This window comes from Anas acuta, chromosome W (genome assembly GCF_963932015.1).
Source record: "Anas acuta chromosome W, bAnaAcu1.1, whole genome shotgun sequence".
Classification (NCBI taxonomy): domain Eukaryota; kingdom Metazoa; phylum Chordata; class Aves; order Anseriformes; family Anatidae; genus Anas; species Anas acuta.
This window is the reverse complement of record NC_089016.1, coordinates 2,588,708-2,613,864: the sequence shown is the minus strand read 5'-3', so window position 1 is coordinate 2,613,864 and position 25,157 is coordinate 2,588,708. Positions and strand designations below refer to the sequence as shown.

Genomic DNA, 25,157 nt, shown 5'->3' with positions numbered 1-25,157 from the left:
GTGATATTGGAGATATCAGAGTGACATGGAGCAGATCCTCTTGGGAGTCATCATGCGGCACTTGAAGGGCAAGCAGGCGATCAGGCCCAGTCAGCATGGGTTTATGGAAGGCAGATCCTGCTTGATTAACCTGATCTCCTTCTATGACAAAGTGACGCGCTGGGTGGACGAGGGAAAGGCTGTGGATGTGGTCTACCTTGACTTCAGCAAGGCTTTTGACACCATCTCCCACAGCATTCTCCTCAAGAAACTGGCTGCTCTTGGCTTGGACTGGCGCACACTTCGTTGGGTTAGAAACTGGCTGGATAGCCGGGCCCAAAGAGTCGTGGTGAATGGAGTCAAGTCCAGTTGGAGGCCAGTCACTAGTGGCGTCCCCCACGGCTCGGTGCTGGGGCCGGTCCTCTTCAACATCTTCATCAATGATCTGGATGAGGGCATTGAGTGCACCCTCAGTAAGTTTGCAGATGACACCAAGGTAGGTGCGTGTGTCGATCTGCTCGAGGGTAGGAAGGCTCTGCTGGAGGATCTGGATAGGCTGCACCGATGGGCTGAGGTCAGCTGTATGAAGTTCAACAAGGCCAAGTGCCGGGTCCTGCACCTGGGGCGCAATAACCCCAAGCAGAGCTAGAGGCTGGGAGATGAGTGGTTGGAGAGCTGCCAGGCAGAGAAGGACCTGGGAGTGATGGTGGACAGTCGGCTGAATATGAGCCAGCAGTGTGCTCAGGTGGCCAAGAAGGCCAACGGCATCCTGGCTTGTATCAGAAACAGTGTGACTAGCAGGGCTAGGGAGGTGATCGTCCCCCTGGACTCGGCTCTGGTGAGGCCGCACCTCGAGTACTGTGTTCAGTTTTGTGCCCCTCGCTACAAGAAGGACAGCAAGGTGCTTGAGCGGGTCCAAAGAAGGGCGACGAAGCTGGTGAGGGGCCTGGAGAACAAGTCCTACGAGGAGCGGCTGAGGGAGCTGGGCTTGTTCAGCCTAGAGAAGAGGAGGCTCAGGGACGACCTTATCGCTCTCTACAGATACCTTAAAGGAGGCTGTAGCGAGGTGGGGGTTGGCCTGTTCTCCCACATGCCTGGTGACAGGACGAGGGGGAACGGGCTAAAGTTGCGCCAGGGGAGTTTTAGGTTAGATGTTAGGAAGAACTTCTTTACTGAAAGGGTTGTTAGGCATTGGAACAGGCTGCCCAGGGAAGTGGTGGAGTCACCATCCCTGGAAGTCTTCAAAAGACGTTTAGATGCAGAGCTTAGGGATATGGTTTAGTGGGGACTGTTTGTGTTAGGTTAGAGGTTGGACTCGATGATCTTGAGGTCTCTTCCAACCTAGAAATTCTGTGATTCTGTGATTACATCTGAGTGACATTTGAAGTGCCTAATTCCTCTGGGCCATAAACAGAGATTTTATTATTGCATGAACAATATAATATAACTGTAGCAATTGCTCAATAGCAAAAAAGTTAAAAAAATAAAAGGCATGCTGTGACCTGGTTGCCATCGCTGGAACGTGGTGGGACCACTCCCATGACTGGAGTGCTGCAATGAATGGTTATGGGCTCTTCAGAAGAGACAGACAGAACAGAAGGGGTGGTGGTGTGGCTCTCTACTTTAGGGAGTGTTTTGATGTTACAGAACTCGAATCTGGGAATGATAATGTTGAGTACCTATGGGTTAGGGTCAGCGGGAAGGCCAACAAGGCAGGCATCATGGTGGGGATATCTTATCGACTGCCAAACCCGGATGAGGAGACAGATGAGGTGTTCTACAAGCAGACTTCGAGCTGTTCAGGACACTGGTTGGCAGAGTCCCTTGGGAGGCAGTTCTGAAGGGCAGAGGAGTCCAGAAAGGCTGAGCACTCCTCCAGAAGGAAATCTTCAAGGCTCAGGAGCAGACTGTCCATCCCCATGTGCCCAAAGTCCAGCCAGTATGGAAGAACAGAGAGCTTAACAGAGAGTTGTGGCTAGAGCTTAGGAAGAAAAAGAGGGTTTAGGACCTTTGGAAAAGAGAGCAGGCCACTCAGGAGGACTATAAGGATGTCATGAGGCTGTGTAGGGACAAAATTAGAAAGGCCAAAGCTCATCAGGAGCTCACTCTCACTACTGCTGTTAAAGATAACAGAAAATGTTTTTATAAATACAGAAACACAAAAAGGAGGACTAAGGAGAATCTCCATCCTTTACTGGAAACAGGAGGAAACTTAGTGACAAGAGATGAAGAAAAGGCTGAGGTGCTTAATACCTTCTTTGCCTCAGTCTTTAGCAACAAGACCAGTTTTTCTCTGAGTACCCATCCACCTGATCTGGTGGAAGGGATGGGGAGCACAATATGGCCCTCATAATCCATGAGGACATGGTTGGAGACCTGCTACAGCACTTAGAAGTACACAAGTCAGTAGGGCTGGATGGGATCCACCTGAGGGATCCCATTCCTCATCCTCCTGTAGAGAGGTGGGCACTGGTCTATTCTCCCACGTGCCCTTTTATAGGACAAGGGAGAATATGTTAATGTTGTGCCAGAGAAGGTTCAGGTTGGATATTGGGAAAAACTTCTTTACAAGGAAGGCAAGAGGAGCCTGGCCAGGAGAGATGTGAGATTTGGAGGAGGAAAGAGGAGCTTGGATAGCAGAAGGTAACGATTTTGGAGAGGTAAGAATATTCAGGTAATGTTGATCCCACCATAAAGCTGACTTAAAGCAGTCATGTGATGCCCTTACCCTATTTTAACCTGATACATTAATACCTAAATCTAAATGCCACTCCACACCCTGACAGGAATCCACTGCTCTAATTTTTGACCACAATATCCCTTGAAGCCAAAATTAGTCCATCACCCCTTTCCATTACCTTTCCACTCTTGCTCACCCTCATCCCTGCCCTTAACAATAGCATTAAAATGCTCTATTCAACCCTAGTCTTCTTGCAGACCTAAACAAAACCCTCAAACAAACAGCTTGCCCATACCCTAACCACAGACCTGACACCCAAAGCAGAACACCAAACCTTCCCACTAAAGAGCTGCTTAATCACTCACCCAGAAGGGTTCATCGTAGTCCCCAATGCCATACATGAACAACTATCATCCAAAGCCTGTCTTCCTGTGCATTAACCTTCTTACCTTTAACCCTTTTCCTAACCCTTAACATAGGTTCTTGTTCTCTCGGGGCAGGGCAGGAACCGTGAGATTGCTATGCAGTCACATGGCATTCAAAATGAACGTGAATGGCCATGGATTTGATCAGCTTGTAGGCCAGAAGGAGGAGATGTGTGGGAATGCTCTGATGAGCTCAGCTCTGCCTCAGGATCTCCCAAACCAGAAGGAGGAATTGGCCTGTGAAAGGGACTATGAGGTCACTTCTGTCTCTGCAGTTGATAGGGCAGCAGCAGGAATGTGTCACAGAAAGGGACTGTGAGGTCACTTCTGTCTGAAGCAGCAAACAGGTCACATTTCTACCCGGGAACTGTAGTTTTCAGCTGACATCTGCCAGTGGTCCTGGTAGGCCAGCAGAAGGCACCTGGTTGGCATGCTGACTATGGGGTCCCCTCTGCCTACATACCCAGGAGGACCCAGAGAGAAAGAAGGCCCACATATGGGTTGTCCTGTCCCTTCTGTTTGAGTCCATGACTGGACAGCAGCAGGCACAAGGCTTAGGTGTGTCTGCAGAAAAGTCTGTAAGGTCAGCAGCCGGACCATGGCTTGGAAGATCCTGGTGAGGTGACTTCTGTCTGGTTAGTTGACAGACTGCAAGAAGGATGACAGGTTGCGATGCCTACTTCAGGAGTGGTTTCCACCCTGATGGAGCTTTCTTTGGTAGTAGGAAAGAGCAGGAGAGAAAAACCTGCCAGAAAGTACACCTTGTAAGGTTGGCACTGGCCATGAAGAAGAAGAAATATCCCTCAAAGAGTTGTGCCGTGGTGCTAGAGGTCACCCAAAGGGTGTCTTTGATCAGAGCATGGCTTTGCGTTTGAAGGAAAAGCCGGTGAGGATTGATGAGAAATTTGTGAAATGATGGAAATGCCAGGATGAGAGCAAGGTGAAGAACAGAGATGGGTGTCTTCAGCTTTCAAGGAAATAGGGCAAAGTGTGGGGCAGCATAGGAAAGTCTAGAGAGGACAAAGAGGTGGGTGCTCTCAAGAACAGAAGGCCCCAGCAGCCCTGACTTTTTTGTCCCCTTGGATAGAGCTTCTGAGGAGATGAAAGTCATTGCAAGGGGGCTTATTGCTTTCTTGAGACCCTGTGTAGAGGCAGGAAGGAGTCATACCACTGTTCTTCTTATGGCATCACACTGCCCACCACACCCCACAGACTGCCAGCAAGAGCCCTGAGCCAGATATGGGAGTGCAGGACATTCCCTTCTAGTGGCTGGAGTCAGGACCTGGCCCTTTTACTTCAGCACAACAAACCCAGACTTTTCTCAGCACAGTGCTTTGCCTATCTGTAATCATGGCCTCCAATTCTCTGCCCTAACAAGTCCCTGAGGAGAATCTCTTGGTAACAGCCCTCAGTGGGGCCCATTAATACTCCAAGTCACTTCAGCTTTTCCTTCTGACTTTACTTTCTCAAGCAATTGCATCATTCTCCTCTCAGTACCTGATGTTCACAGACTAGGCACCAAAATCCACCATGGAATTCATTAAAATGCAGAAGCACCTAAAAAAACCATATGTCTTCCATAGTGTTATTCATGTCCTCAAGACTTGAACAGCTAATTGGAGAGCTTTCATGGTGTAGTTAAGGAGGAAGATTTCAAAAAGCACCTAATAAATGCCTCTTCTAATTTTAAAGGATGAATTTTGTTGCATTTCAGTTTTGAGCATCTTTCTTGAATTGATATTAATCCTGGGCTTCTCCTGTAAAAAAAGGAGGAAAAGCAGACACTTGAGGTTTGACAGTGCATGGACAACCTTGCTCCTCACCACCCCAACCCTGACATTTCTCTCACTGGCCACCTGGAGCTTGCATCACTTTTCCTTACACCACACTTCTGCACTGAAGTCTGCAGCTGGATGTTAGAGCCCCTTTGCACCAGCTCCCACCTGCTTTCCTTAGAGACCTGGCTGCACACAGAAAGGTTCTTCCTTATTATAAAACAGGCAGGAATAAACAAGGAGCAATTTTCCAAACAGCAAAGCAAGCTCCTCATCTTGTATGTCTCCAGTCAGGTTTACCTTCCCAAAAGCATGACTGTAAATTAAGTATTTTATACTCGTTGATAGGAATTTATAGGTATTAAGATTACTATTACTCCATATGATCTTAATTCAATGATAAATGATGAGGAGCTTGCTACAGAAACAATTAGGCAGACCGCTAATCGATGGGCAAGCTTGAACTCAATGCATCTCAAAGCAGCAACTGGGTCGGTGAGAGCAGTCTGAATGATCAAAGAATAAGGGGAGGAAGATTCAGGGGAACCATGGGAAGTGCATAGGTCCAAACAGGCAGCTGGAAAGGAGACATTCAACAGGGATTGTTTATTCTAGATGGGTGGAAGTGCCTGGAAGATGAGGGAGTACACCATGATGGACAAAGCGATGACAATGCAAGTACAGGCGACCATCAGTATTTCTTCTCCTGTGATGAATATAGATCCTGAAAATTCACCTGAAGAAGGATATAGGTCATTGATAAAGGAACTTTCTTTTTGTGCTATCACCAATGCGGATTACAGTAACACTTCCACACGTAACAGTAATACGTCCCACCCCATATATACCTCCCTGCCGGGCTGGGGCCAGCCACGGCTCAGGAAATGGAGGGCCCTGAGTGGTGCTGCTGTGCAGAGCCAGGGGTCTGTGGTGCCTGAGGACCCCTGGAGAATTCTGCCCTGCCTGTTTTCTCTGGGTGGTCAGCAGACCCAACTCCGTGGGGATCTCTGCTGCTGAGCCCCTTTCCATCTGCCCTAGTGTCTCAGCAGCACAGGGCAGTACTTGCAGCATTATGGGTTGTCTCTAAGGTCACAAAGGGCAGGCAAGTGCTGCACCAGACCTTCCCATGAGTCTGCAAAGAGGGTGTCCTCAATTACTCTGCATCTTATGGGCCTTTGCCTGATGGCAGTTCACCTCTTCTCATGGCATCGCAGAGTCCCCCTTAGTCGATGGAGTCCTCAGATTCAACTTTACCAGACCCTTCTTTTGGTGGTCACTCAGATGCGGCTCTAGTCACTGCACTTGGAATACGCTGTCCCTGAGTTCCCCTGACATCTCCTGGCAGCTCCAGATTCCTCTCCAAGCAGACATCGGCCATCAGCCCTACTGCAGGGGGCGCAGTGCTATGTAGATAAGTCCAAAAACGGTTGTTGTCTAATTGGGCAAATGCCACCATAAATGGTCCAGGACAAGTAACTGTCAGAGCACCCTGGGACTTTAAGCCTGTATCCTTCATCCCATGAACTTGCCCAGAAAACAAAGAGCAGGGAACAACCCCTAGGCTCTGCTCCTGACAGCAGCACTGGAAGAGGTGTCCAGGCTTCTGGGTTTGCCTTCTGAAGCCCCTTTTTTTACTGTTATGCTAGCAGGGAGGCCAGCTCTGTCACTGGCACATTCCCTTCTGCTGCCTACAGCCACAGGACTGCCACAGGCAAAGGACTGTCACCAAGGTACACAAGGTCCTTCTGTGGGCTAACAAAATTGGCAAGGAAAGAGTAGAGACTGTGGAAGTGAAATGAGAACAGCAGTGAAAAGGCCTCATTATGCTGCAGTCATGGCTCCAGGGAAGCAGCAGGCCTGACCCAAAGGCAGCAGAGAGGCAGAGCACAGCAGACAGTGAGGGACAGCCCAAGGGCCACCAGGGCTCTCTCCTTGTCCTGGTTTCAGTTAGGACAGAGTTAATTTTCCTCCTAGTAGCTGGTAGGGTGGATGCGGGGGGAAATTTAGTTACAAGAGATGAGGAAAAGGTGGAGGTGCTCAATGTCTTCTTTGCTTCAGTCTTTAGCGGCAATACTGGTTGTTCTCTGGATACCCAGTACCCTGAGCTGGTGGAAGGGGATGGGGAGCAGGATTTGGCCCTCACTATCCACGAAGAACTGGTTGGTGACCTGCTACGGCACTTGGATGTGCACAAGTCGATGGGGCCAGATGGGATCCACCCAAGGGTACTGAGAGAACTGGCAGAGGAGCTGGCCAAGCCACTATCCATCATTTATCAGCAGTCCTGGCTATCAGGGGAGGTCCAAGTTGACTGGCGGCTAACAAATGTGACGGCCATCTACAAGAAGGACCGGAGGGCAGACCCGGGAAACTACAGGCCTGTCAGTTTGACCTCAGTGCCAGGGAAGCTCATGGAGCAGATCCTCTTGAGAGTCATCACACAGCACTTGCAGGGCAAGCAGGCGATCAGGCCCAGTCAGCATGGGTTTATGAAAGGCAGATCCTGTTTTACAAACCTGATCTCCTTCTATGACAAAGTGACGCGCTGGGTGGATGAGGGAAAGGCTGTGGATGTGGTCTACCTTGACTTCAGCAAGGCTTTTGACACTGTCTCCCACAGCATTCTCCCCAAGAAACTGGCTGCTCTTGACTTCGACTGGCACACGCTTCGTTGGGTTAGAAACTGGCTGGATAGCCGGGCCCAAAGAGTTGTGGTGAATGGAGTTAAATCCAGTTGGAGGCCGGTCACTAGTGGCGTCCCCCAGGGCTCGGTGCTGGGGCCGGTCCTCTTTAATATTGGGAGCCTAGGGAATGCTCAGGTAATGCAGTTATGCCCTACCCTGAAAGCCTCTTCAATGCTGTACCTTTTTCTTAAAAATGTGAATGTTAGTTTTATTTTCCTGGTTACTTCAGGCATTTACACCACATAATCCACCCCGTGACTATAGTCACTCAAGCTTCACGGCGGTTGGAATATGTCGGGGATATCACATACATCCTCGGAATTAGGTTTATCGAGTGTATGTACATTGTGTAGTGATGCTAAACGTTTCATCATAAACCAGAGTTTAACATACAAACTAATTGTCAGTATAAAACATAACACAGTATTAGCAGAACAATAACAGGGTGAAGCATCTTGTTGAAGATTCCCTTGGCAGCTGGCGATCATCCAAACAAAGTGTCCCACCAACGGTGTCTCTCATCTCTCTTCACTCTTTCCATCACTCGATGTATTTCTTGTGCATCATGGTGGACAGTAATCAGAGTCTTTTGTCCATTTTCTCAGACTTGTGTCATCAGCTGCTTCAGGTCCTCATGTACCAGCAATTTCTTCACCAAGGTGAGGTTCATTCCAATAGGAGTAGGCAGCAGTTCATGAAGCAGAATATAATTAGATGCAATAAGTTGATAAGAAGTGACAGGAACTGAGTAATTAAAATCACATCCTAGAATTTTGGTAAAATTGCAAACACAAACATTAGAGTGATTACTGGTATCTACCACTGTATTATCTACGACTATAGAATCACAATGAGTTCTCATACAAACACAACCTTTCCCAATATATACAAGTACAGTTTTAAGGGTTTCATTAGGATGTATCTCAAAGTGGCAAATATTTTGCTCAGTGTCAAGACAAATGTCTTGAGATTCCAGCGTGTTACTTTCACAGATGAAACCTTTTTGTTCACGCACAATGCATGCATTTACATCAATTGTTTGCCACTTTCCTCCCTTCTGATGGGCCCATACTTTATGCTCTTTAGGATAAAGTATAGTTCCATTATGATTGAGTCCTAATGCAATGATTGGATATACATTGTATATGGTGGCATTACTTATAGTAAGTATAAAGGCAACAATTTGATCATTTTAATGGGTAAAGTTGACTAATTGCCACCAAGCTTGAAATTCTTTTTCAAATTCTGAAGCATTATCCCAAATCAGTTTTCGAATTTCAGTGGGCAAAGTTCCTCCTTCTCCCTCTCTAATAATAGCTGCTGCTACAGATTGTATCCATAACTGCACTTGGATACAGCTCAAGGCAAGGGAGGTATTGCCTTGGGCTTTTCCAAGGGCATTTACAATTAATTGATGATCATTTTCCTTAATTTGTTCCCAATGGGGCAAAACATCTGATAGAAGCCATTGATTTGCTCCTAAAGCCAATAAGGATAATTTTATTGGTTGTTCCAATTTCCTTAGGTCATCTGTAGTAGCAGTTACTCTACTCATTAAGACCTCAGCATCAATGCTATTTAATATACCTAATCCTGTCCCTAATAACCCAGTTGCATCCCGTGGCACGCGCTGAGATTGTTTTAGAATGTGCAGCGCTAGCTCTACCCTTTTTAGGGACCAACTAGGGTTAAAGAGAATTTGTTGTTGTCCCACATTTTTAATTATGTAAGGACCTGTGTTGAAGATGGAAGGAGTTAGACCAATGGGAGACTGAGTCGGTTTGTTTTCAAATATCTGCAGGGGCAGAGGCTTCTTATCCTTTGACCATGAATTCAAATAGTAATTCTGTGCCTCTGTAACCCCAAAGACAGCACACAATTATAAGTTTGGTGAAAGTAAAATTGTACCAGCAATCAAAATTTGGTTCAGTTATTTTAGTTATTTGGCAACCAATTTGTATTTTTTGTCCAGACATGGCTTAAAGTTCAGCCATTCTTAGAGAATCATTCCAACTCCATTCATCTTTTGAAAATATTTTGTTTCCATGTAGAACTAAAGTAGAGAGATTTAGGTCCTTTCTGTTTTGAGATGTTCCAGTGACTGTGCAATACTGTGACAATACATGGTTAAATGCCATGGTGAAACACCTCAGCTCCATGCACAGCCACAGTAGCTAAGTTTCCTTTAAGGTCTGTAATTGCATCAAGGTCAGGGTAAAGCATAGCATCATTAATCCAAACTGTTGATTCGTCATCTTCCAGCTGTCCCTATACAGTTCGCTCAGGGTTCCTGTGAACACAAAAGAAAATAAAATATGCTCGGTTGTATTCAACCGGCAGGGTTAGAAAGAGGGTGAAATAGCAATCTTTGATTTCCCATGCATAGACTATTGTTAGATACACGGAGGGCTTTCACTATCTCTGCCATGTTTGGAACTGTGGCAGTCAAAGGTGTAGTATTAGCATTCAGCTGTCTGTATTCCACTGTAAAATGCCATTGCCTGGTTGGTTTCTTTACTGGCCACACTGGTGAATTGTAAGGTGAATGGGTCCTTTTAATAATGTCTCTTTTTTCCAATTCTGTTACCACCCCGTCAATCCCCATAAGTGCTGCTGCTGACAACAGATATTGCCGATCATTAATGATTTTAGCAGGGGATGAGGGTATGGATGTTTGTAACAGACTCAGTCTCATGGTGCCTGAAACCCTTTGATGTGTCGCGAAACTCCACACAGTTCCATCAGGGAGTTTCCACATACAACCATGCAGTATGTCAAATCCTAAAATATTAGTATATGCAGCACCAACTAATACTTCTATCCTGGTTAATTTTTGTTAATTTCACTCTGGCAACCAGAGTGAAATTTTTGCAGTGGGGCATTGTTTTTCCACACCATTGATTCCCGTGAATTTAACCCTGTGTTGACCAGGTGTTATGCTCAGGGTTTGTGCTGTCTCATGTGTAATTACTGATATTTGGGTCCCAATGTCAATAAGACCAATATTTTTGGAGGTTCAACAAGAATGGCAATGATAGGATCAGAGTGTTCATTAGAGAGCCATTGAATTGTTAATACCTGCTGAGCAGGGTGGCTCATTGCCCTCCCCGGGGATAAGAGTTTTTTTGCTGACACAACTCGCCTCGTTCCCTATTAGGTTTCAATCTCTCTTTGAATTTGGGATATCTGGGATTTTTAGTGTGGATTTGGCAGACTCGCCGAGAGTGGTCTTGGGATTTAATACTGGATGAATTAATCCAGCCCATTCGGTGTCCATACTTATCTATGTCTTGTACCAATTCACTCCAGGTGGGAATAGGGGAGTTAGGATTTTGCCTACAACCACTATCATCATCCCTACAAGCAGCTAGTATATGATCTTGGGTGTTTGCTACAAACATCTTAAGACAATCAGGGAGTCCACGGATGAGAGGGGTTAACCGAATTGGATCAATAGGAGCTAACATCGGGGATTTCCTAAATTCATCTCTTTCATATATCGCCTGAATGCAGGCTGCTTTCTGTACTGCTACAGCCAGGTCAGCTCCTGGTGTGGTGGTTAAAAATACTCCAGGTCTCCAAAAGCCTCCTACCTCTTCCTCACTCAACATCATTCGATCTCCTCCTTTAAGAGAAACTCGACACACATACTCAACTTCTGATTCCCCTGATCGCCTTGAGAACTTCTCCTGTATTTTAACCAACTCTGCTGGTGGCAACGGAATCGTTCGCACAGTAGTGCGAATTTCATCATTATCATCAACAGTAGTCTCAGTCTTAACCAAAGTTCTCAAGGAAATGGATTGGGGTTCAGAATCAGAAATCTCTTCAACGCCATCATCACTGTCAGACCAGAAATCACTGTCCCAGCTTTCAGGTTCTGCACTATGCAGCACTCCACGAATCTGCTTGACCGGCGCGCAAGGCTGTACTTTATTTAACAGATGACTAACCCTCTCCAGCATTTGTTTAAGATGATTATTCTCACTCACAAGTTTATCATTTTCAGTCACAAGTTTGTCATTCTCAATGGAAAGTTTATTATTTTCATCCAAAAGTTTATCCACTCTGATTCCTAATGTTTTTCCCGTCTCCCTTTCAAAGGCCAATGATGACTTCAATATTTCATTCTCTGATTTCAAAGCTGTATGTTCCGCATCAGAGATCAGTTTGGGAGCAGGAGTTTCCTTAGCTTTTTGCCGAGCACAAGACAAACAAGCTCCTAACACAGCACAAATCGCACCTTTACCCTTTCTTTGACCAATCTTTCGTGAAGCCTGACACTGCTCAATGTACTCTACCACTTTCTCCTCATCTTTCCAAAACTTTTGGGAAAACTCCTTCCCTGCCTGGGAAGGGGCACATTTATATTTTTGCAGTAGTTTATCCATAGCAATCCTGCCGACTACGCCAATTTTACTGTCGCGTTAAAGGGGTGTAGCTGATTAACCATTACGGGCCCGGTTGGATTCAGAGTACTGAACCAGTCGGACATTCACCAAAACTAGGGGTCCGTTCGGACATTCACCAAAAACGTAATAACCACCTGGGGGTCCGCTCAGACATTCACCAAAAACGTATTAACCACCTGGGGGTCCGTTCAGACATTCACCAACAATGCATTAACCGTCTGGGGGTCTGGTTAGATTCAGAACACTGAACTATCACGGATAGCCACCCTCACCCTAGTTGCATTAATGAGAGCTATCACAATGCAATCAAGTATGGTTTATTACAGCAACAGATAATCAGGTTCTTTTGGACTGCTGGTGATAGTGACTATCTGCAAAAGCAAGCTAGTATGCATGAAATACACAGGTGTTATAGGTGTTACAGATGTTATACAGGTGTTGTAGGTGTTACAGATGTTACAGATGTTATAGATGTTATAGATGTTATAAGTGTTACAGATGTTATAGGTGTTATAGGTGTTACAGGTGTCACAGGTGTTACAGGTGTTACAGGTGTTCTAGGTGTGCGTTCTAGGTGTGCGTTCTAGGTGTGCGTTCTAGGTGTGCGTTCTAGGTGTGCGTTCTAGGTGTTCTAGGTGTTCTAGGTGTTACAGGTGCGCAGCCTAGAAATAAACACGTTAAAAGGATCAAAGACTCTATAGAGATTTATAAGCAAATGTTCAGATCTCACCCAAAGGCGTCCCAATGGGGGGGAAGAGAGGCTCAGCCCGTCGACTGATCCCAGGAGTCAGGAGGTCCTAAGGATGTTGTATGTCCTCGGGATGGTATCTCCCCTGACGATGGTATCTTCCCTAACATCCCCTCTCTCTTGGGCCAATTTATATTATTTTCTATCTTTTAGGTGGAGCTTGAGTGGCTCTAGTCAAGCATATCTTAGTTATGATTGGTGTAAAGTTTTCCCGTCTCCGTTTAAAGTAATAGGCTCCGAGAAATTCAGAGCGCATACTCAGTGAGGGGTGGTCGCACCTTGGAGGCGGGTAGCTTTTGGGATGGAGGTGTGTTTTGGTATTATAATGATATTATAATGAGCAAAAAGTACACTAGGGTACAGCATTTGTCAAAACATGACAGGTCTTTGGCTTAGGGTGGCAAAAAGTGCAGCTTTGTGCACAAGAACAATCGAGGCCCCACCTGATTACAGAGCCTAGCCGTGGTGTCTCCACTCCACTCCACGCTCCGTGGTGTTCCTTAGAGCTAGCACACCAAGTTTCCCCAGCGCGATAGCATCTAAGGTTGGGAGCCTAGGGAATGCTCAGGTAATGCAGTTATGCCCTACCCTGAAAGCCTCTTCAATGCTGTACCTTTTTCTTAAAAATGTGAATGTTAGTTTTATTTTCCTGGTTACTTCAGGCATTTACACCACAAATATCTACATCAATGATCTGGACGAGGGCACTGAGTGCACCCTCAGTAAGTTTGCAGATGACACCAAGCTATGCGCATGTGTCGATCTGCTCGAGGGTAGGAAGGCTCTGCAGGAGGATCTGGATAGGCTGCACCGATGGGCTGAGGTCAGCTGTATGAAGTTCAACAAGGCCAAGTGCCGGGTCCTGCACCTGGGGCGCAATAACCCCAAGCAGAGCTAGAGGCTGGGAGATGAGTGGTTGGAGAGCTGCCAGGCAGAGAAGGACCTGGGAGTGATGGTGGACAGTCGGCTGAATATGAGCCAGCAGTGTGCTCAGGTGGCCAAGAAGGCCAACGGCATCGTGGCTTGTATCAGAAACAGTGTGACCAGCAGGGCTAGGGAGGTGATTGTCCCCCTGTACTCGGCTCTGGTGAGGCCGCACCTCGAGTACTGTGTTCAGTTTTGTGCCCCTCGCTACAAGAAGGACATGGAGGTGCTTGAGCAGGTCCAGAGAAGGGCGACGAAGCTGGTGAGGGGCCTGGAGAACAAGTCCTACGAGGAGAGGCTGAATGAGCTGGGCTTGTTCAGCCTGGAGAAGAGGAGACTCAGGGGCGACCTTATCGCTCTCTACAGATACCTTAAAGGAGGCTGTAGCGCGGTGGGGGTTAGTCTATTCTCCCATGTGCCTGGTGACAGGACGAGGGGGAATGGGCTTAAGTTGCGCCAGGGGAGTTTTAGGTTGGATGTTAGGAAGAACTTCTTTACCGAAAGGGTTGTTAGACATTGGAACAGGCTGCCCAGGGAAGTGGTGGAGTCACCATCCCTGGAAGTCTTTAAAAGACATTTAGATGAAGAGCTTAGGGATATGGTTTAGTGGGGACTGTTAGCGTTAGGTCAGAGGTTGGACTCAATGATCTTGAGGTCTCTTCCAACCTAGAAATTCTGTGATTCTGTGATTCTGTGATTTTGGCTTAGGATGAGAAGAGTGCTGATACCATGCTGATGTTTTAATTGTTGCAGAGCAGTGCTTACACCAAGCCAAGGACGTTTTAGCTTCTCACTCTGTCCTGCCAGTGGACAGGCTGAGGGTGCAGCAGGAGCTATGAAGGGACAGACCCAGGACAGCTGACCCAAACTGGCAAAGGGGTATTCCATCCCATCTGACATCATGTAAAACAATATATAGGGGTGGCTAGCCGGGGTGGGGGGACCAGCTGCTTGGGGCTTGGCTGGGCATTGTTCAGTGTGTGGTAAGCAATTGCATTGTGCATCACTTGTTTTGTACACATTACTAGTAGTAACACTGTTATTCTTACTATTTTTTTTCCTGTCTTAATAACCTGTCTTTATCTCAGTCCAGAGGCTTCGCTTTCCTGTTGCTCCCCCCCATGCCAGAGAAGGAGGAGGGAGAGTAAGCCAATGGCTATGTGGTGCTTAGCTGCTGACCGGGTTAAACCACAACACTCCTCCATGTGGCAGCTGGGCTCTGGGCCCTGACCCCTCCTGCATGCTGGGGCTGCTCCCCCAGCTCCAGAGCAGGTGGAAACAAACAGGAGCTGAGACCAATGAAGTTCTTGTGGCTTCTTTTTTATCTGTATCTATAGAAGAGGCCCAATCATAGCTCCATATGATGATTGTCTCAAAGTAAAGAAAAATATAACAGGTAGGAGGCTAAGAATAAGCTTATACAAAGCAAAGGAACAAATGGAAGAAAACTGCAATAAGAGAAAACAAAGGAGTATTAAAGAAAACAAAAGATTTTCCTCCGTTTCAGAAATAAAGTAGGATCTTTAAAGCACATTATTGATTTGAAGAAGCATGTATTGCAAGAATTTTCAGACTGCATCCTTGAGCACCTGGTTCCTCATGCTGTAGATGAGGGGGTTCACTGCTGGAGGCACCACTGAGTACAGAAATGACACCACGAGATTTAGAGTTGGGGAGGAGAGTGAGAGGGGTTTCTGATAGGCAAACATGACAGTGCTGAGAAACAGGGAGACCACAGCCAGGTGAGGGAGGCACGTGGAAAAGGCTTTGTGCCGGCCTTGCTCAGAGGGCATCCTCAGCACAGCCTTGAAGATCTGCACATAGGACAGCACAATGAAGACAAAACAAACTAATGCTAAGGAAATACTAAACAGAAGTGTCCAAACTTCCCTGAGGTAGGCATCTGAGCAGGAGAGCTTGAGGATCTGGGGGATTTCACAGAAGAACTGGTCCAGGGCATTACCTTGGCAGAGGGGCAGGGAAAATGTATTGGCCGTGTGCAGGACAGCATTGAGAAAGCCACTGCCCCAGGCAGCTGTTGCCATCTGGGCACAAGCTCTGCTGCCCAGGAGGCTCCCATAGTGCAGGGGTTTGCAGATGGCAATGTTGCGGTCATAGGCCATGATGGTGAGAAGATAAAATTCTGCACCAAAAAAGAATAAGTAAAAGAGGACTTGTGCAGCACATCCTTCATAGGAAATGGTCCTGGTGTCCCACAGGGAATTGGCCATGGCTTTGGGGACAGTGGTAGAGATGGAGCCCGGGTCGAGGAGAGCAAGGTTGAGGAGGAAGAAGTACATGGGGGTTTGGAGGCGGTTGTCACACGCTACAGCGGTGAGGATGAGGCCGTTACCCAGGAGGGCAGCCAGGTAGATGCCCAGGAAGAGCCTGAAGTGCAGGAGCTGCAGCTTGCGTGTATCTGCGAATGGCAGGAGGAGGAACTCACTCACAGAGCTGCTGTTGGTAATTCTCTGACTTTGGACAAGGCTGTCTGCTGAAGAGAAGAAGGCAAAACAAAGTTAGAACAGAATTCTCTGAGGAAAACCTAATGCAAGTCTTATATCACCCCCAAACTGAACCTCTCTCTTAGCACGAGAACTGTTCTGCAGCTCTCTTGCTTGAGCTGCAGCTGGTGTTGACTGAGGGAGGCACTGGGAGCTGCTTCAGGCTCTAGAGGAGTCCTTCCTGCTGTGCAGCACGTGGGAAACTTTAGCTCTGCTTGGATGCTCCATGCCACTGAGCCAGAGAAACCCAGACTTGGGTTTCAAGCCCTTTTACACAGGGCAGGTACTTTAGGCCTTGAACCCCTCCTTGGCACAAGCTCTCTGGGCAATATCCCGTGCCCTCAAAAACGAGGAGCTACACACTGTGACACCCATCTGCAGGTGGTGTCACACCATGTTTGAACAGTAACTATTTGAATGGAGCTGCAGAACAGGCTTACAGAAGGGTAGAGGATGGAAGGCTGTTCAATTCCACTTTTTCTGTGCTTCTCATGTATACTGTCATTTTCTCTGAAGCTGAGTCCTAAATGTTGTTAGGCTGTACAAAGGAAAAATTAGAAGGGCCAAAGCCCAACTGGAGCTCAATGTGTCTTTTACTGTTAAAGACAATAAAAAATTTCTTTCTTTCTTTCTTTCTTTCTTTCTTTCTTTCTTTCTTTCTTTCTTTCTTTCTTTCTTTCTTTCTTTCTTTCTTTCTTTCTTTCTTTCTTTCTTTCTTTCCTTCCTTCCTTCCTTCCTTCCTTCCTTCCTTCCTTCCTTCCTTCCTTCCTTCCTTCCTTCCTTCCTTCCTTCCTTCCTTCCTTCCTTCCTTCCTTCCTTCCTTCCTTCCTTTCTTCCTTTCTTCCTTTCTTTCTTCCTTTCTTTCCTCTCTTTCTCTCTTTCTCTCTTTCTTTCTCTTTCTTTCTTTCTTTCTTTCTTTCTTTCTAAATACAAAGAAAAAAAAGATGATGAAACGGCTGAGGTACTTAGTGCATTCTTTACCTCAGTGTTTTGCAGCAAGACCAGTTGTTCGCCTAGTACTCAGCCCCTGAGCTGGTTGATAAGAACCTTGAGCAGAATGAAGCTCTCATAACCCATGAGGAAATGCTTAGAGAACTGTTACTACACCTAGATATATGGCTGCCTAGGGGGCTAGGTGGGATCCACCCATAGATACTGAGGGAGCTGGCTGAAGTGCTCACCAAACTGTTTTCCATCATTTATCAGCAGTCCTGGCTATCAGGGGAGGTCCCAGTCAACTGGTGACTAGCAAATATGGCAGCCATCTACAAGAAAGGGCAGAAGAAGGATTCAGGGAACTACAGGCCTGTCAGCCTGACCTCAGAGCTGGGGAGACTCATGGAGCAGATTATCTTGAGTACCATCACGCAACAGGACAACCAGGTGATTAGGCCCAGTCAACATGGGTTTATCAAAGCAGGCCCTGCTTGACAAATCAGATCTCAAGGTGACAAATCAGATTGACAAGGTGATGTGCTCAGTGGACAAGGGAAAGGCTGTGGATGTGGTCTACCTAGAGTTCACTAAGGTTTTTGAAGCCATTTCCCGCAGCATTCTCCTGGAGGAACTGGCTGCTCAAGGCCTGGATGGATGTACGCTTCATTGGGTTAAAAGCTGACTGCATTGCCGGGTCCAAAGAGTCATGGTGAATGGAACTAAATGCAGCTGGAGGCCAGTCACTAGTGGTGTCCTCCAGGGCTCAGTACTGGGACCAGTTCTTTTCAATTTCTTCAACAATGATCTGGATGAGGGGACCGAGTGCTCCCTCAGTAAGTTTATAAACAAGACCAAGTTAGGAGTGAGAGCTGATCTACTCGAGGGTTGGAGGGCTCTGCAGAGGGATCTGGATAGGCTAAACCCATGGGCTGAGGCCAACTCTATGAAGTTCAACAGGGCTATGTGCTGGGTCCTGCACTTGGGGCACGACAATCCCACTCATGCATGGAGAAGAGAAGCTGGACAGGTGCCTGAAGATAAGGGCCCTGGGGATAGTGGTAGATAGTCAAATACGAGCCAGCAGTGTGCTCAGGTTGCCAAGAAGGCCAACAGCATCCTGGCTTGTACCAGGAATACTGTGGTCAGCAGGATAAGGGATATGATTGTCCCTCTGTAACTCATTGTTGGTGAGGCCAAACGTCAAGTTCAGCTCTGGGACCCCCTGTGTAAGAATGACATGGAGCTATTAGAACGAGTCCAAGGGAGGTCCATGAGGATGATTAATGGACTGGAGCACCTCTCGTATGAAGACAGGCTGAGGGAGTTGGGGTTGTTCAGCCTGGAGAAGAGAAGGCTCTGGGGAGACCTCACAGTGGCCTTCCAGTACCTAAAGGGGCCTACAGGAAAGCTGGGGGGGACTCTTCATTAAAGAGTGTAGTGATAGGACTAGGGGTAATGGTTTTAAATGGAAAGAGGGTAAATTCAGGTTGGATATTAGAAATAAGTTCTTTACTCAGAGGGTGGTGAGGAACAGGCTGCACAGCTCCATCCCTGGAGGTGTTCAAGACCAGGTTGGATGGGGCTTTGAGCAACCCAGTCTAGTGGAAGGAGTCCCTGCCCATGGCAAGTGGGTTGGAATTATGTGATCCGTAAGGTCCTTTCATACCCAAACTCTTCTGTAATTGTGTAAATATGAAAGACAGCATCATACCAGCTACTAGGAAGAAAAAATTACTCTATCGCAGCCAAACCTAAGACAGTATCCACTGCTTATTCTATATCATATACATAATGTTGAGGTCCAACACTTCCCAATTAATCATCACTACCTTTTCTGTCTTTTGATATGCACACAAAAATGTCATGACATTAGTCTATTGGTGTCAATCATAATAATTATAATGATAATGACAATGTTAGTGATAATGATAATAATAATTCTTTTTGTGTCCTCTTAAACTGCCTTTATCTCAGAGCATGAACTTTTTCATTTATTTTTTTTTTCTCCCAGTTCTTTCCTCAATCCCATTGGATGAATAGCTTTGCAGTAGTGTTGAGCTGCCTGCTGGGTCAAATCACACCAAGTCTTTTTGGTGCCTAGTGTGGAGCACAAAGGTTAAGATGACAGAACTGACCACAGCGTTTTAAAAGTAAATTGTTATAAGCATTAGATCAGTTTAAGAGTTGCTGATCACAATGCTGTGTTGTTTTTTTTTTGTTTGTTTTGTTTTGTTTTTTAAATTAATTAATTAATTAATTATTTTTTTATCAGGGGTCTCTTGTGCTTGTTTTCAGAATAGTGTTGTATAGCACATTACTAACTGTCTGTCTTCCATGTCATGCTGTTTATCCCACTGTTCTGGGGGCTGGTTTAAGGTTACTCTTTTGCTGTATTGGATAACACTGACTTCTGATAGGATAAAATTATTGCCACCTCTATACCTCAGGAACCATCTCTTAATCTCTTAGAAACTGTTAATAATGACACCCTTTTACACTCTTTGCCTTTTCTCCTCAGGGAGTAAATCTATGCAGGGCAGTGGGGGATGCTTTTCCCCACTTCTTCACTCTCCCTTTTTCCTTCACCTCCTGCTTCTCCTCCAGGCTAATTACACTAGCTCTTCAAAGCTTTGAATATCCTTGGGTTGATCAAACCAGCATGTTCCCACTGTGATGTTTCCTGAATGTGATTTAGGTTTTGTTTAAGCTTAAACAACTACTTAAATACAGGTGCTGAAAGAGCTGGCGGACGTCATCGCGGAACCTCTCTCAATTATTTTTCAACGATCCTGGGAATCTGGAGAGGTCCCGGTAGACTGGAAGCTGGCAAATGTTATGCCAATTTTCAAGAAGAGTCAGAAAGAAGACCCTAGCAATTACAGGCCTGTCAGTCTCACGTCAGTGCCTGGTAAAATCATGGAGAAGATGGTTCTCGAACTTATTGAGGCACACCTGGGGGACAAAGCAGTCATTGGTCCCAGCCAGCATGGGTTTGTGAAGGGTAGGTCCTGCCTAACTAACCTGATTTCTTTGATGATAAGATCACCCGTATGGTGGACCAAGGGAAACCAGCTGATGTGATTTTTTTGGACTTCAGCAAGGCTTTTGACAAGGTTTCCCATAGGATCCTACTGGACAAAATGTCCACCATACAGCTAAATAAAAACATCATACGATGGGTGAACAATTGGCTAACGGGCAGGGCCCAAAGGGTTATGGTGAATGGGGCTGCGTCAGGCTGGCGGGCGGTCACCAGTGGGGTCCCTCAAGGCTCCATTTTAGGGCCGGTACTTTTCAATATTTTTATAAACGATCTGGATGTAGGAATAGAAGGTATTTTGAGCAAGTTTGCTGATGACACCAAACTTGGAGGAGTTGTGGACTCTGTTGAGGGTGGAAAGGCCTTGCAGAGGGATCTGGATAGGTTGGAGAGCTGGGCGATCGCCAACCACATGAAGTTCAATAAGAGCAAGTGCCGGGTCCTGCACCTGGGACGGGGAAACCCTGGCTGCACGTACAGACTGGGCGATGAGACGCTGGAGAGCAGCCTAGAAGAGAGGGATCTGGGGGTCGTGGTAGACAGCAAGTTGAATATGAGCCAGCAGTGTGCCCTGGCAGCCAGGAGGGCCAACCGTGTCCTGGAGTGCATCAAGCACGGCATCGCTAGTAGGTCAAGGGAGGTGATTGTCCCGCTCTACTCTGCGTTGGTGCGGCCTCACCTCGAGTACTGTGTGCAGTTCTGGGCACCACAGTATAAAAAGGACATGAAACTGTTGAAGAGTGTCCAGAGGAGGGCTACAAAGATGGTGAAAGGCCTGGAGGGGAAGACGTACGAGGAACGGCTGAGGGCACTGGGCCTGTTCAGCCTGGAGAAGAGGAGGCTGAGGGGAGACCTCATCACAGTCTACAACTTCCTCGTAAGGGGGTGTCGAGAGGCAGGAGACCTTTTCTCCCTTAACACCATTGACAGGACCCGGGGGAATGAGGTTAAGCTGAGGCAGGGTGAATTTAGGCTTGACATCAGGAGGGTGTTCTTCACAGAGAGGGTGGTTGCACGCTGGAACTGGCTCCCCAGGGAAGTGGTCACTGCACCGAGCCTGTCTGAATTTAAGAAGAGATTGGACTGTGCACTTAGGCACATGGTCTGAACTTCTGGGTAGACCTATGCGGTGTCAAGAGTTGGACTTGATGATCCTTAAGGGTCCCTTCCTACTCAGGATATTCTATGATTCTATGATTCTACGATAGTGCTGGAAAAGAGTTTCTTTCCTCAGTGGAGGGAAATAATATTAGTGGTTGTTTCAGTCTGTGTAATACTGGATTCCCCTGGAGGCCCAGGGACTTGTCAAGAGCTCCCTGTGGTGTTAAGCTGGGCCAGCCTCCTGAGCCCAAGGTGAGCTCCTGGCAAGTGGGCAGTGCTGTAGATAGACAACTCTGCCAAGGAGCAGGTCCTCTGCACAGCGCAGCAGGGCTCGGGGCACTGCCTGCAGGGGACAAGGGCAGCTGAGAGAAGGGAGGGAGATGTTATAGGCAGTGTGGAGGGGGGATGCTGAGAGCTCACTGTGGGAGAAATCTTCACAGCCCTGAACAGGGTAAGTCTCTGGCTGCAGGGCAGCACAGCTGTTGTTCCTGGTGCCATCTCCAGATTTGCAGAAAAATCCTGCAGCCTATAGGATCTTTCAGGAGAACCCTTAGAGTTACTTTTTATATGAGAACAACAAATTCCAAAACAGAGATTACCTGCCAAACCTGTCAGAAGGATAGGACATGAGGGTTCCTTCTTATGGGGCCAGCTGCAGGCTGTGCAGCCAGGGTGCAGGCAGGAGTGCACCAGGGTTCTGGTGCACAGCAGGGTCCCTGCTGTGCCCCAGGGGCTGTGTGCCGGGGCAGGGCCTCTGCTCCGGCCAGGCTCAGCCTGCCTGGGGAGCTGTACAGGGTGCTGCGGGAATAAACTGCGGGTGGAAGGAGTCCCTCTGTCAGGGCAGGGCATGGTCCTGCTGGTGCCCAAAGGCTGCTGCCTGGGACAGGCTGCTTCCAGCTCCAGAGCACTCCCAGGGCATTTCAGAGTGGACTCTGCAAGACAAAGGTCCGAGCAAGGGATTCTTGAAGGGAAGCATTCTGTGCTTTGAGATTTCTCCTCTTGCTTTGCTGGGTGGCAGATGATGATGGCAATTTATTTCTCCATCTTGATGACAACACTGAGTCCCCAGTTCTTTTAACTTTTATTAGCTTAGAGCTGCTCCTGCCTCTGAACTTGGGGAGTTGTCCGCGAAAGGTGTCCTGGGGCAGGATGTGTCTGCCGGGCAGAGCCGAACACACAATGGGTGGGATGGGGTTTGTGAGCAATGGCAGGGAGGAGATGTGGAGACAGGAAGCATCTGCCAGCAGAGATAGCTCCAAGCATGAGAGACTTGGGCAGAGAGGGAGAAGGAGCTACTGCCTGAAACACCAAGGGAAGTAGGATTCAGGCACTCACTGCCTGGCCTGAAGTGCTGAAAACTTCTGTGCAGCAAGCTCCTGCTCTCCTCTGCCAGCCAGTCATAGTGCCTGGGGTTTTAGGGCATGAACCACCATCTCCTCAGCTGGACCTCCAGAAGAGGAGAGGAGACTGTGTCTTGCACTGTGATACTCTTACAGCTCAGGGAATGGTGACTTATGTTAGTGAAGGAGTTGGGGTTTGCTCTGAGATGCCTGCCTAACTTGACTGCATTTTCCTACATGGACAGGCAACGATGCCCTGAGGCAGCAAATGTCCAACAGCAGCTTCCCCAATGAGTTCCTCCTGTTGGCATTTGCAGACACTCGCGAGCTGCAGCTCCTGCACTTTGGGCTCTTCCTGGGCATCTACCTGGCTGCCCTCCTGGGCAACGGCCTCATCCTCACAGCCATAGCCTGCAACCACCGCCTCCACACCCCCATGTACTTCTTCCTCCTCAACCTCGCCCTTATCGACATGGGCTCCATCTCCACCACTGTTCCCAAAGCAATGGTCAACTCCCTCTGGGACAGAACGACCATTTCATATGCAGGTTGTGCTACCCAGGTATTTATGTTTGTTGTCTTTGTCACAGCAGAGTTTTCTCTTCTCACCATCATGGCTTATGACCGCTACATTGCCATCTGCAAACCCCTGCACTACGGAACAATAATGGACAGCAGAACTTGTGTCAACATGGCAGTGGCTACCTGGGGCAGTACTTTTCTCTATGCAGTGCTGCACACTGCCAATACCTTTTCCCTCCCCCTCTGCCAAGGCAATGCCTTAGACCAGTTCTTCTGTGAAATTCCCCAGATCCTCAAGGTCTCCTGCACTGATGTCTACCTCAGGGAAGCTGGGCTTGTTGTGGTTAGTGTCTGCTTAGCCTTTGGGTGTTTTGTCTTCCTTGTGCTTTCTTACGTGCAGATCTTCAGAGCTGTGCTGAGGATCCCTTCAGAGCAGGGCCGTCACAAAGCCTTTTCCACTTGCCTCCCTCACCTGGCCGTGGTCTCCCTCTTCATCAGCAATATTGTGTTTGCCTATCTGAAGCCCCCTTTCAAGTCCTCCTCATCCCTGAATCTTTTGCTGGCGGTTCTGTACTCAGTGGTGCCTCCAGCAGTGAACCCCCTCATCTACAGCATGAGGAACAAAGAGCTCATGGATGCTGTTAGGAAACTGATTTGGGGGATGTTTTTTAGTACTCATAAAGTTTCCTTCACTCTACAGAAATGAAAATTGTTCGTCCCATTCCATCATGTTCTTTTTTGTTCTTTGTTTTTATCATTATTTATAAAATTGCTTTTTCCTTATTGTCATATTGACTGCTTTTGCTTCTTGTATTCCCACATAAATATTTGGATTCCTCCCACTGCAATGAATGAGTGAAACCGCTCTGTGTCATATGGATGCTTTCTGCATGTACTTGTAATTGTGAGTCAGTGAATTATCTCATAAAAACTTTGTAATAAACAGGATAATCCATGTGGACTGCCTGAAGGCTGGAATTTCCTACTCAAGCTTGTGCCAAAAAATAGCTCTCCACTAGGGTCTGTTCCTTGTTAGGTTTAGGAGGGAATGGCTTATTGTTACACTGTGACCTGTCAGAGCCCAAGGGCTAGATTTAAGACTCGCCCATAGGTGTCTGCTCACAGCAGAGGCAGCAAATGGTCACTGCATTACATAGCCAGGGCTGTTCCCACATCTGACCTGTAGATGATGTCCTTCAGGAGGGGAATTGGGAGCTGCCTGCAGAGCCCAGGGTACCTCCAAGAACAGCAGAGCATGGCATGAGCACTGACTGCAGCCCCTCTGAAAGTGAGAGATCTCCCACCATGGGCTCAGCCACAGGGAAAGAACTAAAGCCAGGTATTCATAGGGAACCTGCAACTCTACAGTCTCAGAGAAGAGAGTGGACCTGAAGCTGGCAAAGGGAAGGGAAGCTGGTCAATGATTCATTTCCCCCTTCACAGAGTACCTCTGTCTGGTCCAGCCCAGTGATCTGGACCTGTCTGGGTCTGCTTCCCAACCTGACCAGCGCGGCCATGCAGATTCACCCCACAGCACCACAGCCCATTTACTCTGCACAGCAGCACTACCAGCTTGAGGATCACATGTGGGGAGCACAATGACAGCCATTCCCCACTGCCCAAGGGGAGCTGATCTTTGAAATTCGACCAGCTCCACCCTTCTGCTGGCCTCACTGTCTGTACTAGGGGAACAGACACCAAGACAGTGGATCAGCACTGGGTCATAGGCCCAGAGATTTTCAATACCGATCTGCAGAAAACACTAACTAACCTGATCTACCAGTAGAGCTATCACTGCTCAGAGAAGATGATGGTAGTGAACACCTCCAGAGGTCCCTTCTGACTCAGGGAAGAAAGGGCTGGACTGTACAGTCAGAGTGCATGACAATCCTGTCTTTTGAGGTCTTTGAGGCTGGTGTTTGTAAATCCTTCCTCCTCAAGGTTACACAGTGAGCGGGGTAATTCTCAAAATGAGGATCCGACCCATGGGAGCTTGTAGTACAACAGGTGTAATGTTTAGCCTGGAGAAGAGGTGGCTCAGGGGTGACCTTATCTCTCTCTATAGGCACCTTAAAGGAGGCTGTAGC

The 25,157-nt window shown here is 47.5% G+C and overlaps 2 protein-coding genes across 3 annotated transcripts in view; both read left to right on the top strand.

Moving 5' to 3' along the window:
* LOC137847094 (antigen WC1.1-like) overlaps positions 1-25,157 on the top strand; it is a 433,117-nt gene that overhangs the window by 166,770 nt on the left and 241,190 nt on the right. The window lies entirely within an intron of this gene.
* Positions 17,534-23,776, top strand: LOC137847340 (olfactory receptor 14C36-like). Its single transcript, XM_068665625.1, has 2 exons — positions 17,534-17,723; positions 22,794-23,776. The coding sequence occupies exons 1-2, from the start codon at positions 17,534-17,536 to the stop codon at positions 23,774-23,776; spliced, it is 1,173 nt and encodes a 390-aa protein (XP_068521726.1).